At 39.6% G+C, this 11,995-nt stretch overlaps 1 protein-coding gene across 4 annotated transcripts in view; it reads left to right on the forward strand.

The window, feature by feature from the left end:
* RERE (arginine-glutamic acid dipeptide repeats) overlaps positions 1–11,995 on the forward strand; it is a 425,011-nt gene that overhangs the window by 206,265 nt on the left and 206,751 nt on the right. For 3 of the 4 annotated variants that reach the window (XM_032360657.1, XM_032360659.1, XM_032360658.1), the window contains exon 4: positions 1,694–1,819. The exons of the other annotated variant lie outside the window; for it this stretch is intronic. In XM_032360657.1, the coding sequence (XP_032216548.1) occupies positions 1,694–1,819 (126 nt within the window). The remainder of the gene's footprint in view (positions 1–1,693; positions 1,820–11,995) is intronic. 4 annotated transcript variants of the gene reach the window in all.

Consider the following 11,995-nt stretch of genomic DNA (forward strand, 5'->3'; position numbering starts at 1 on the left):
CTGTGCAAGAATATTGGTCAAGTCTTACTATTCAAACGTGATTCCTTAGAACTGGACAAGTAAAACCCATTAGAAGAACGGAAGAAAATCAGGGAAACAGATACTGTCTATGTTTTCTGATTCGTAAATAAGAACAGTGATATGCTTTAAAATGTATTTTTTAATATTTAAAATGTTTTAATAATTATTTGAACTTTCGCATATTTAAAATAATGCCAAGGTGCTTTGAAATGCCTTACTAGGTGTCGACTTGATTTAAAACTCTGAATTTGAATGAATAAGGATTTGCATGATCTGATTGATTAATGAATTCTAGTGCAAACGGTTAACGAGCAATTCATTTTTATTGGATGATTATGGTACAAAGTATTGAGTATATTGTACATTCTGATACACAGCTGAACTTTTGATTTGTCTGCAGAGCCGGTATGGGGAGGAGGGGGGGTGTGGTAGGGAAGGTCACGTCGCCAACGATGTTGGCGTCATCCCGTGAGGCCGCGGGAGCCGGAGACTGACGCGCGCGAGTGTCCTGTGCGGTGCCCGGCGTACTCTAGAGCGCGAGCTGGGCCAAAAGGAAAGAAAACCATCATGATGAACACGTTCCCAGTATTGGCTTATTTTCTTGGGATTCATGTTCTTGTTTGTTTTCAAGGAGACATAGAAAAACAGGAGGTTGTTAGTGATTCTAAAGAATTGAATGTAATAAGGCTCCCTAAAAATGGTTTAATATCAAAAAGTTTATCTGTCACTTTTAAACACCTTTAAGAGCAGAGATTCTTATATAAGTATCTGATTTTATGGAGTTTTTAGTTCATTTAAAACCACACAAAATTGGATTGATTAGTTTTTGGGAAGTGTTATGTACTCTCTAGAATATTTGAAAGGGAACACGCTCCAACTTTTATTTGAGGTGTCTTTTTTTGATGCTCACAAGGACGGTGCTGACTTTCAGGAGTTGCTCTATAATTGGCCGCTGCTTTTAAATGTCTTTAAAGTTTAAAAGAAAAATAAAATAGATGCGTGATACATACCAGACTGGTTTTGCCCCTAAAAGAAATAATGCCTGTTTTGAGCTTTACGTTTTGTTCAGGTGGGCGTTTGTGAGAAAATTAAAGCTCATTTGAATCGTGTCTTTTTTCCTTCTAGTATTAAGCCTTTGTCTTTTACTTTTAGCTTTATAAAATTAAACCAGGACTTTGAGAATCATAAGGTCTTTCTTTGACCCGCTAATGTCTTGAATATTTCCTTATTAAGTATCTGTCTTATGCCCCTAGCATCTCACATTGGAAACTCTTCTGAAAGCTCAGTTTGTCCACTTGTGGTTCATTTTATAGTTGTGTTTATCTGACACCGTTGCTTTTTTGTTTTTAATCTAAGCAAAGCATGCCATTGTCACTGTGCTTTGGCACTGTGTCGCATCTTAACTTGGTTATTTTGGGGGCACACACCATACTGCTTTTCATCAGGACCCAGATTCCATTGTGGAGCCAGAAGGGTCATAGGTTTGTTCTTACTGAAACAAGGAAACAGCTCTGATTGACGCACAAAGGCTAACTTCAGCAGTAGAATAAATTCTCTGAGAGGCCATCTGCTAAAAGGTGGTGCAGATTCCTGCTTGTGTGCTGCGTGCCCCTAGTAACCAGGGCCGGAGGGGACGTTGGGCATGCTAACTGAAAGCTCTTTTCTTTTTTAGGTCCACAACTCCCAGGCCTGCTGCAGATCTCCAACTCCTGCTTTGTGTGACCCCCCAGCATGCTCTCTGCCGGTGGCATCACAGCCACCACAACATCTATCTGAAGCCGGGAGAGGGCCTGTAGGGGTAAGGAGAATCCCGTTTTTAAAAGCTATCAATATTTTATATCCCATAGGGTATAAAATAGGAATATTACCTCCCTCCCCAGAGCCCCTTTAAAAATGTGCTGTATTGTATGTGTTTTTAAAGGAGTAACAAGTACATGCACAGAGGAAGCAAAATACGGGACTTGCCTTACCCCTCTAGGACAGTTCCAGAAGTCAGTGGGGTTTGGTGGTGTGGGGTATTTGGGTGCCAGCAGAGAGCATGCTGGGCCGCTGCAAGGAGCAGGAGCTGGCAATCAGCAGCGAGTATGGATGTTGGCAACTGAAAGGGGAAAAAAGGGGGTAAGTTTGAGTCCAAATGTGGAATGCGCACTTCCCCAGCATCTTTGGGACTCAGGGCCCACGAATCTAAACTATTTTGGATGCTGTCCTCTCAGGTGATATTTTATAGAATATTGCTGAGGAGTAGTGAGGCTTTTCTGCAATGCCAGATACAGAATTAAACACTTCCAGAGTCTTGAGTTAGGGCATAGATCTGGTGCTCTCAGCTGTGCCCTGGTAACGTCTCTGGTTCCTGGTGGTAATGACGTGTGTGAGACGCCGCAGGAGAGTGTCTGTGGTGCTCTGTCCCCAGAACACAGGGCCTGGCGTTAGTGATCGGTGGGTTATTTGTGTGGGTTCTATCTCACCTTTTATGAAAGTTGTATATACACCTGTCTTACTTTTTTTCCCTCTTTGTAAGGATTTAGTGATAACATTTCCTGAAGGACAGGTGTTTATTATTCTGATTAACTGCTGTTAACCGTGAAAGAAGGGTGAGGACCTGTCTTTCTCTTTTGTATGTAACCTGACTGTGGGGTTCAAATCCAACTCAGTTACAAAATAACACCAGGGAGTAGCCCTCATGTATGCATGTGCATAATACAGAATACAGGTAATATTTAATGAGTTGTTCAATTGCAGTGTAGAAAAATAATATCGTAAAAGTAGGAGAAGGGAGTGCTGCAAATGGGCTCTTGCACTTGGGAAAGTTTTGGGAAGGTAGGCAGGTTTTGAGGAGCTAGGTTTGTAACATGTGGACAGGCAGACTGGAGGAGCCTTCCAGGTGTACGAGTCAGCTTGTCGCTGTAAGCCACGTAGGCAGTGGGCCCGGTGAAGCTGGGAATTGAGAGAAGATGACCGCAGGACGTCTGTGAAGAGCACAGGTTAGTGAGTTGTGGGAACAGAGGTGGGATGTAATGTGGGGCCAGATCATAGAGCATTGTAAAGGTGAGAACAGGGATTTTATGTGATAGGCAGAAGAGAAGCCTTTGTAGGCTTTTTTATTCCAGGCAAGCTGATTTGCAAATGCCTGCTTACGAAGATGGATTGGGTAGTACAGTGGAGCCGGGGCAGACTGTGGGAGCTCCAGTTAGGTGGTGAGGGCTATCACCCATGTGTAAAGTGAAGAGAACCAGGGCAATGGAGATGTTGGATATTAGTAATCGTAAACAAAGCTAGGATAATCATCACAACAATAATTTCATGTTCAAATAGTTTCTGGTGTAATTTATCAAGAATTAGACCAGAAAAAATGTTCACACTGAGGAATCCTTGGAATTCTTGATATAATAACCATTCACAATGGAAGATAAGACCCAATGTAGTGGATAAAAGTCTATTTTTAATCTTCGGAGAGATGCACTGACATCATAAAGGACAAATTAGCAGAGTCCCAACTTGACCACCTACTTAAAAAACTTTAGCCTTTACCAGTTGTCTTCAGTATGTTTCTAAGAAATGATTTTATCTTTCAGGCTGGTATTTTCTCACTTTATTCTCCATTTAGTGTGGGTGTCATTGTTAGACTGTCATTTACCACAGTATTCACTAATCAGGATTTGTTGAATGGACTTAAAATTCTGCTCATAATAACAATGATTTTTAGTAAACTTTTTGTATTAGCATTAGTGATGACCAGTATTTGTTTGTTTATGTATTTATTTATAGCAGTAAAAAGTATTGTGTTCAGTGGGGTAAGTAAATTCACGATTGGTGGCATATTTAGGTACCATCATATGTAGGTTTAAGAAGATTCTATAATAAGATAATAAATCTTTGAGTCAAGATGAGGCTGCATAAACCAAACTGTATTGATTGTTCTTTAACAACGCTTCTTGCTGCCAAAGTCATTTGAGCTGGATCTGAATCAGATCCAGTTGGCAAAGCTACCCCCCATGTGTGGAGCTCTCATAAATTCTGCAGGCACACAGATCTAATACAGTGCAGTGAGAGAGCTGCTGGCAGAAAAAAATTGATTACAGGGTTGCAGACAATATCATTAACAGTTCTTGCCATGATACACCAGATGTCTTCCCTAATAGACTATTTTTGTTAATTTAGTTTTTATAGGGTAGTGCTAACTGCGTCATAATTTAACTTTCTATGTATATTCAGGTATATGTGATCTGTGTTTCTACACTGATGATGATCTCAACTCAGATTTAATCTTATAAATTTTAACTTACCTGTTCATATTTTAAAAAAGGCAACCTTTTTACTTACGGAGAATCTATTAGCTTTTTTGTTTGTTTGTTTGTTTGTTTGTTTTTTAAAGCAAAAAGTGCTGTGTTTGCTGGCAATTCAGGGGTAGTGAGGGAGGTGGAAAGGCAGAGAAAACATTTCCCAGAGCCTCCCTAGACTGGGCAAAGATGATCCCCTCCAGGCACACCCCCCCCCGCCCCCCAGTATTGGATGGTTTCAGTGGCAAGGACAGATTCTATCCAAAGTAGAAAAGTACAGCTATTTAAAGGAGACTTAAAGATGCTTACTTATTTTCTTTGTCATGGATGCAGCTCTGCAGGCAGGAATTCTTGTTGGCAGCATCTGACTGCTTCCTCACTAGGAGATGAAGGATTTGACTAATTTGTTTAGTATTTTTTAAAAAGATTTTTATTTATTTATTTGACAGACAGAGATCACAAGTAGGTAGAGAGGCAGGCAGAGAGAGAGGAGGAAGCAGGCTCCCTGTTGAACAGAGAGCCCAGTGTGGGGCTCCATCCCAGGACCCTAAGATCATGACCTGAGCCAAAGGCAGAGGCTTAACTCACTGAGCCACCCAGGCACCCCAGTTTGTTTAGTATTTTTATTGTGTAGTTGTATGTTTTTTGCGTGTTTAAGATCGCTGTTAAATGACTAATACAAATAAATAAAACAGGACTGTAATAGTGGAACAAACTTTTATGTCTGTCTTTTTTTTTTTTTGGAACTACTGGTTTTGTTTTTGGTGCATTCTTTAGAGTTCCTTTATAACAGGGGACATATTAATTATGTTTTTAACACTTAGTTTTCTCACTTATAAAATGGGCACAGCACTACTGTCTACCCCAAGGGTTGTTGCAAAGTGTAATGAAATAATTCATTGAATTGCTTAGCATGGTATTAAGCATATAATAAGCATTCATTAAGTGTAATCTGTTGTCTTATAGTTTTTCATTGTACCAGCTCATGTTTTAAATAATTTATTAGTATTCTAGACATTCTTGTTCTAAGGTCCATAGGGCCAAAGGACTCTGAGTTTATCAGGGTCTGTGAACTTCTTAAAATTCTTGCAGGGTTTTATATGTATGTGAATTTTTCTGGAGAAAGTATTTGTTTCAACCATGGGTGCTAATCAGTAGATTCCTATAAATGTTGAAAAAAAATTCTAAATTAAGATTAGAAACTGTGGCTCTATAAAGTCTGCAGTGTGTCATTTAAAACCTCAAATCAGCTAGCTGTTTGTTAAGGAAGTAAACTAACATTGAGCATTTACTTTATGTCTAGGCACTGTGCTACTCTTTTCACATAGTTTAATTTGTGATATTTATTTCATTTTGCAGATGAGAAAATTTGAGGTTTATAATTATATAAGATCTTGCCTTGAGTGAATGTCAGGACTGAGGTTTAACTCGGGACCTCACCTTGGCCCTTGTGTGGTCTCTGCTGCTCTCACAGCTGACTTCTGTACTTCCTGGATGGTCCCTGCAGCGAGGCCACCTTTGTCTTCACTTTACTTGAAGACCTCCTGAGCTGGCATGCTGCGCACTTGCTTGGTAGAGCAGACGGCTTCTGCCACTGAGAGGGTCCCAGGGTGGCCCTCGCCCTGCCTGGACACTGGTGGGAAAAGCATGGTGGGAGAACCCTTAGTATCAGTTCATTTTGTTTTTGCGTTAGCTTTTGTGGTGATTATCTTTTTAGTGTCCTTTTGTTTAAAAATGCATGATTAACCAACAGCTGCTCTTTGGGTTTCCTTTTTATTTATCTTAATGACATCTACATACATTTGAAAAATAATTCCTGTAGTCTGTTGTGTTTGTTCATCTGTGTGTGTGTGTTTCAGGTAAAACTTCATACATGTAAGAAATTGGGCTTTGCATTTCCCTTGGAGTAAATCCGCTCCACGGAAGTGCCCAAGCCTGCTCCACTAACACAGAGCAGGGAGCGAGGGCCCTGTGGCTTTCCCCAGATCCCTGCTTAGGCCAGAATCTTGGTCTCCTGTGTCTCTGGTCAGTGAGTGCTCTTTCCACTGCTCCTTGCTACCTACCTCAACTCTGAAAGGATGTCTTGTAGCGGGCCTATGCCATACATCATTTACTTCTTTAAAAGCTAAGAATGCTTTGCTTAATATCTACTTTAAACTTTTGTGACTGTAACTCATACCAGTGTTAAGATAGTATTTCTTACTGTGGAAGGCAGTACCTCTTACTGTGGAAGGCACTTATCATTTTTAAGAATCATTTCTAACACTGGTATTTTTCATACTTGGGGCTTCAGTACCATCTAATAATTAAAAGGAAACATTTATTATAAAATGCCATTTTAGGGGCACCTGGGTGGCTCAGTGGGTTGGGGCCTCTGCCTTCGGCTCAGGTCATGGTCCCAGGATCCTGGGATCGAGCCCCACATCAGCCTCTCTGCTCTGCAGGGAGCCTGCTTCCTCCTCTCTCTGCCTGCCTCTCTGCCTACTTGTGATCTCTGTCTGTCAAATAAATAAATAAAGTCTATAAAAAAAAATAAAGTTAAAAATGCCATTTTAAAATGCTGATTATGTTTCTTTTGTAGTTCTGGTGTAGAGAACTCTAATCTGGTTGCTTGTGTCCGATATGGAGGGGTTTCTGAGGATATCCTGCTTTTTCAGTATTTCCTTGGCTCTCCCACTTGACATTAAGAATGCCAAAAAAGGGCACCTGCATGGCTCAGTCCATTGATCGTCTGCATTTGGCTCAGGTCGTGATCCCAGGGTCCTGGGATTGAGTCCCACCTTGGGTTCCTTGCTCAGCGGGGAGCCTGTTTTCTCCCTCTCTCTCTCTGTCCCCCAGCTTGTGCTCTCTCTCTCAAATAAATAAATAAAATCTTTAAAAGAAAAGAATACCAAAAAATAACCACTGTCTTTTATATTTGATTGTAGTGAAAGGTGTTAAAACAATGGAGTTTTTAGAAAAATTGCTAATACAAATGCTGGGATTAATCCAACTACCCTAAATGAAAGGTGATTAATAGCTGTTGAATTTTAATGTAACAGGTTTAAAAAAAAAAAATCTTAAAATACGCAGCCAACCAGTATTAGTAATAGAGAGCATTATGACCTGCTTCCAGAGAAATTCCTTCATTTGGATTGGTTGTTTTCATATCCTGTTCTCCCATAAAGGCTAACTTCAGCTAATTTGTTCTTAAGGGCTTTCATGTTCATCTGCTCTTTTTTTTTTTAAAACAAAAGGGGCATCAAGCCACATTTAGAGAACATAGATTTGAATAACCTTATTGTTTTATAAAACTGCGTACTATTTAAGCAGTCTTTTTGTAATCATAGGTCTATATGAGGGATAGGGATTCCTTGTAGGTTTCACTGAGCTACTTTTCTTTCAGTGATGCTACTACATCACCCTTTATTACCTACAGATACTGTTGATCTTTTAGCCTTGCCTTCCTGGAGCTGTTTTATATTGTTAGAAAAATATCTAAGCAAATACGTGGAGTTCTCAGGTTTTATAAGTTTTCCAGAATTAATTTGACTGATATAAATTGCCAAAGAAATATCAGCACATGGAAGTAGAACTTGCAGTTTTGTTTAGCTTAACTTTTTTTTAGTGTTAGCGTTATCCCTCATTTTAGAATATCAGATAGTACTTTGGTGACAGCAGCTCTGGTAAATATCAAGGCCTTCAGTAGAGTACTGGATTTTTCTTAGGGACTGGAGAGAAGTTTTAGTAGTAAACTAAGGTTAATCAGTCTCTTTCAGGGTTTGTAGAAATTATTATACTAAGTTATTTTGACTCCTGCCTAGAAGTGAGCATTTTCTGGTTTTGTCTTTGATTTCATGTTATGTCATTAGACTGAATATCAGGTACTTGTTCGTTCGTTCTTTTTTTTTTTTTTTAAATGGGCTTTAGTCTTTTTTTTTTCCCTTCTTTTTTTAAGGTTTTATGTATTTTAGTGGGAGAGAGAGCAAGAGAGTACAAGCGGTGGAGAGGGAGAAGCAGGGAACCCGAAGCGGGGCTCAATTCCAGGACCCTGAGGTCATGACCTGAGCCGAAGGCAGACGCATAACCCACTGAGCCACCCAGGTGCCCAGTAGGCTTTAGTCTTTAGAATGGTTTTAGGTTCCCCACAAAATTGAGCAGAAAGTGGAGTGATTTCCCATATCTTCTACATCTCCATGTGTTTTCATGGCTCAAAATTTATTTCTTTTTCATGCTGAATAGTATTTCATTATTTGAATATACAACAGTTTACCCATTAGCCTACTGAAAGAGACCTTCATTCTTCTGAGTTTTAGCAATTATGAATAAAGCTGCTCTAACATCCATGTGCAGGTTTTTGTGTGGATATAAGTTTTTAATTCTTTTGGCTATATATCAAGGAGCGTGAGTACTGGATTGTATGATAAGAGTATGTTTAGTTTTTGAAGGAGCAATCAGACTGTTTGCCAGAGTAGCAGTATCATGTTGCGTTCCCAACAGTGGTCGAGAGTTCCTTTTGCTCCACATCCTTGCCAACATTTGGTGGTGGTAGTGTTCTGGGTTGTGGCCATTCTGATAGGTCTGTAGTGGTATCTAATTGCGGTTTTGACTTGCATTTCTCTATAGCATTGATGTGAAGTTTTCCTCCCCACACCCCAATTCTATCTGTATATCTTCTTTGGTGAGGTGTCTTTTAAGGTTTCTGGTTCTGTCATTAATCAGGTTATTTTCTTACTGTTGAGTGTTAAAGGTTCTTTGCATATTTTGGGCAGCAGTCCATTGTCAGATGTGTCTTTTGTAGGTCTTTTCTTGGCAGTGTCTTTTGCAGAACAGTTTTCAATTTTAATGAAATCTAGTTTATCAATTCTTTCTGTCGTGGATTATGTGATTTGTGTTGAATTTAGAAAGTCTTGCCAAACTCAGGGTCATCTAGTTTTTTTCTTACATTATCTTCTAGAGGTTTTATAGTATTGCATTTTTACATTTCAGGTCTGTGATCCATTTCAGGTCAATTTTTGTGAAGGATGTAAAGACTGTGTCTGGATTTCTTTCTTGTTTTTGCATGTAGGTGTCCAAACACCAGTCATTGAAAAACTATCTTTACTCCATAGTATCGCCTTTGCTCCTCTGTCAGAGGTCAGTTGATTGTATTTATCTGGGTCTATTTTGGGGCTCTCTGTTTTTGTTCTGAATCTGAGAGTAAAGTGTAGATGTCTTGACTCGTTACTTCTAAATAGTTAAGTGTGTGTTTTGTAAGAAGATGTTTGTTTATATAGCCACCACAGAGTTACCTAAAGCAGGAAATGTCACAGTGTAACAATACGAATCTAATCTGTAGACATCCACTGTTTGCCATGTGTCCCAGTAGTGCCTTCCATGGCACTTTGTTTTTGGGCCAAGTAACCAGACCAGCATCATGCTGATACCTAGTTACTGTGTCTCTTAACTCTCCTTTAATCTGGAACAGTGTCTTAAGCCTTTTCGTTTTTTCATGGGATTGACATGTTTTTAAAGAGTACAGTCCAGGTTTTTTTGTTGTTTGCTGTTTCTTGCGTATTAGATTTAGGTTATGCATCGTAGGCCAGACTATGTCTGTCAGTGGTTTTGTGTCCTGAGGTCTCCATGTTAGAGAGAATATGATATCATTTTGTCACATTATTAGTGATGTTAACTTTGATTATTTGGATTAGTAACTAACTTTTCCTTCGTAATTAGTAAGTAATTTGTAGAGAGAAACTTTGAGGCCATATAAGTATCCTATGCTTCATCAAAATTTGACCCACTAATACTAGCCCTCCGTGATCATTTTTGCTGAGTCACTGTGGTGATTGTAGAATGGCACTGATTTTTTGTTTGTTTTGAACTCAGGCTAAATTGCTCTGCCTTTGAAAAATAGATCAGAATTCAGCTACCATTAATTCAAGTGTGGTATTTTTGTGTACAGTGAAAGGAAGAAATGGAGAGAGAGGGGTGAGGTGATGGAAAAGCCTGTTTGAGGCTTTAGGGTATTTCATTTTTAGCAACAGAGGCTATATACATTTTCAGTGGTTTTTTTTTTTTTAAAGTAGAAAGAGGGAAAAACCTGTGATGGTGGGTCCCCCCCCCCCCCCCCCCCCGCCTTTACACTCTAGTGGCGAGAAAAGCTGCCTGGAAGTAATAAATCATGGATGTAGTTAAAAAAATACACATTTTTACTGTTGAAACTGTGGTCTTGATTTGGTTCGTGTTGGCAGCATTTACTAGTGATCAAGTTACTTAATCTCTCTGCCCTTCAGTTTCCTCACTATAAAACCAGAATATTATATTAGTAGCTCTGGAGCAAGGCCCAGGAATCCATAGCTTTTCCAAGCACTCCCCAGGAGATGCTGATGGGCAGCCAGCTTTAGGAAATGCGAGTCTACCTTCTGCCTCAGTGACTGTTGTAAATGCAGATTTGATCATGTCCTTTGCAGGAGATAGATCAGTCCCAGAACTTCTTATGTTTCTCAAACCTGAGCATCTTACGCATTTGAAAAATTGTTTTTGTGCTTCTCCCTTATCACTTAATGTCTTGCCTTCTCCAGCATACAAATTAGGTATAATCTGCATGTTTATATCTCTACTACAGCTTTAAGAGACAGTTTATAAATTAATTCAAACAAAACGAAAGAAAAAAAATGAAATTCTAACTACCAACATTAGTTTAATAGAATGGGTGATTTGTGTTTTGCTGAAATGGAAGAGCCACTTGCTACTGATTGCCTATGTGCCCAGATTAGTAGGGGCTGGGGTATGGTGTATATAGCATGTTTAGATACAATAGCAGGTTCCTCAGGATGACTCAGCTCTTCCTTTGCTTTCATTTTTGTTGTAATAATTGAGAAGCCTCCTTAAGTGTTAAGTGTAGCTTGCCATGATGTGACTTTGCCCTTATGTGGCCTTAATATGTGGCAGGTTCAGTTTATCTGATTTACTTACTTTGTGATACCCATGGTAATACTACTTAGTTATTTGATTGTATATAAACTTAATCAGAACTAAATCATGTATTTCTAAACTCTGTTAATTAAAATTATAAAATAGACAGCCAAGAAAATGAATACATTAAAAAAAGTTAGGATATACATTGAAATGAAAAGAAAAATGAGCCCTCTCCTTCTCCCGCTTCGCCATCTCTTGCTGCTCTCCAAGAGAGACAGCCAGCCAGTGCCCCTGACGTTGTACCCTGGCTACTTCATGTATATATACAGTTAATCCTTTTTTTTTTTTTTTTTAAGATTTTATTTATTCATTTGTCAGACAGAGATCACCGGGGGGGGGGGGGGAAGCAGGCCCCCTGCTGAGCAGAGACACCCCCCCCCCCCCATGTGGGGCTCAATTCTAGGACCCTGGGATCATGACCTGAGTCGAAGGCCGACGGTTTAACCCACTGAGCCACACAGGCGCCCCCATATACAGTTAATTCTTAAGGAGTGTGGGGTTTAGGGGCACTAACCTCCTCCTCCCGCCTCTCCGCCCCCCACAGTAGAAAATCCCTGTATAACTTTTGGCTCCCCCAAAACTTTTAACAGCCTAACTGATGACATGAATAGTTGCTTATTATATCTTTTGTATGTTAAACGAATTATGAACTGTATTTTTTTTTAAGATTTTATTTATTTATTTGACAGAGATTCCAAGTAGTCAGAGAGGCAGGCAGGGAGAGAGGAGGAAGCAGGCTCCGGGCCGAGCAGAGAGCC

Source organism: Mustela erminea, chromosome 10 (genome assembly GCF_009829155.1).
Source record: "Mustela erminea isolate mMusErm1 chromosome 10, mMusErm1.Pri, whole genome shotgun sequence".
Classification (NCBI taxonomy): Eukaryota; Metazoa; Chordata; class Mammalia; order Carnivora; family Mustelidae; genus Mustela; species Mustela erminea.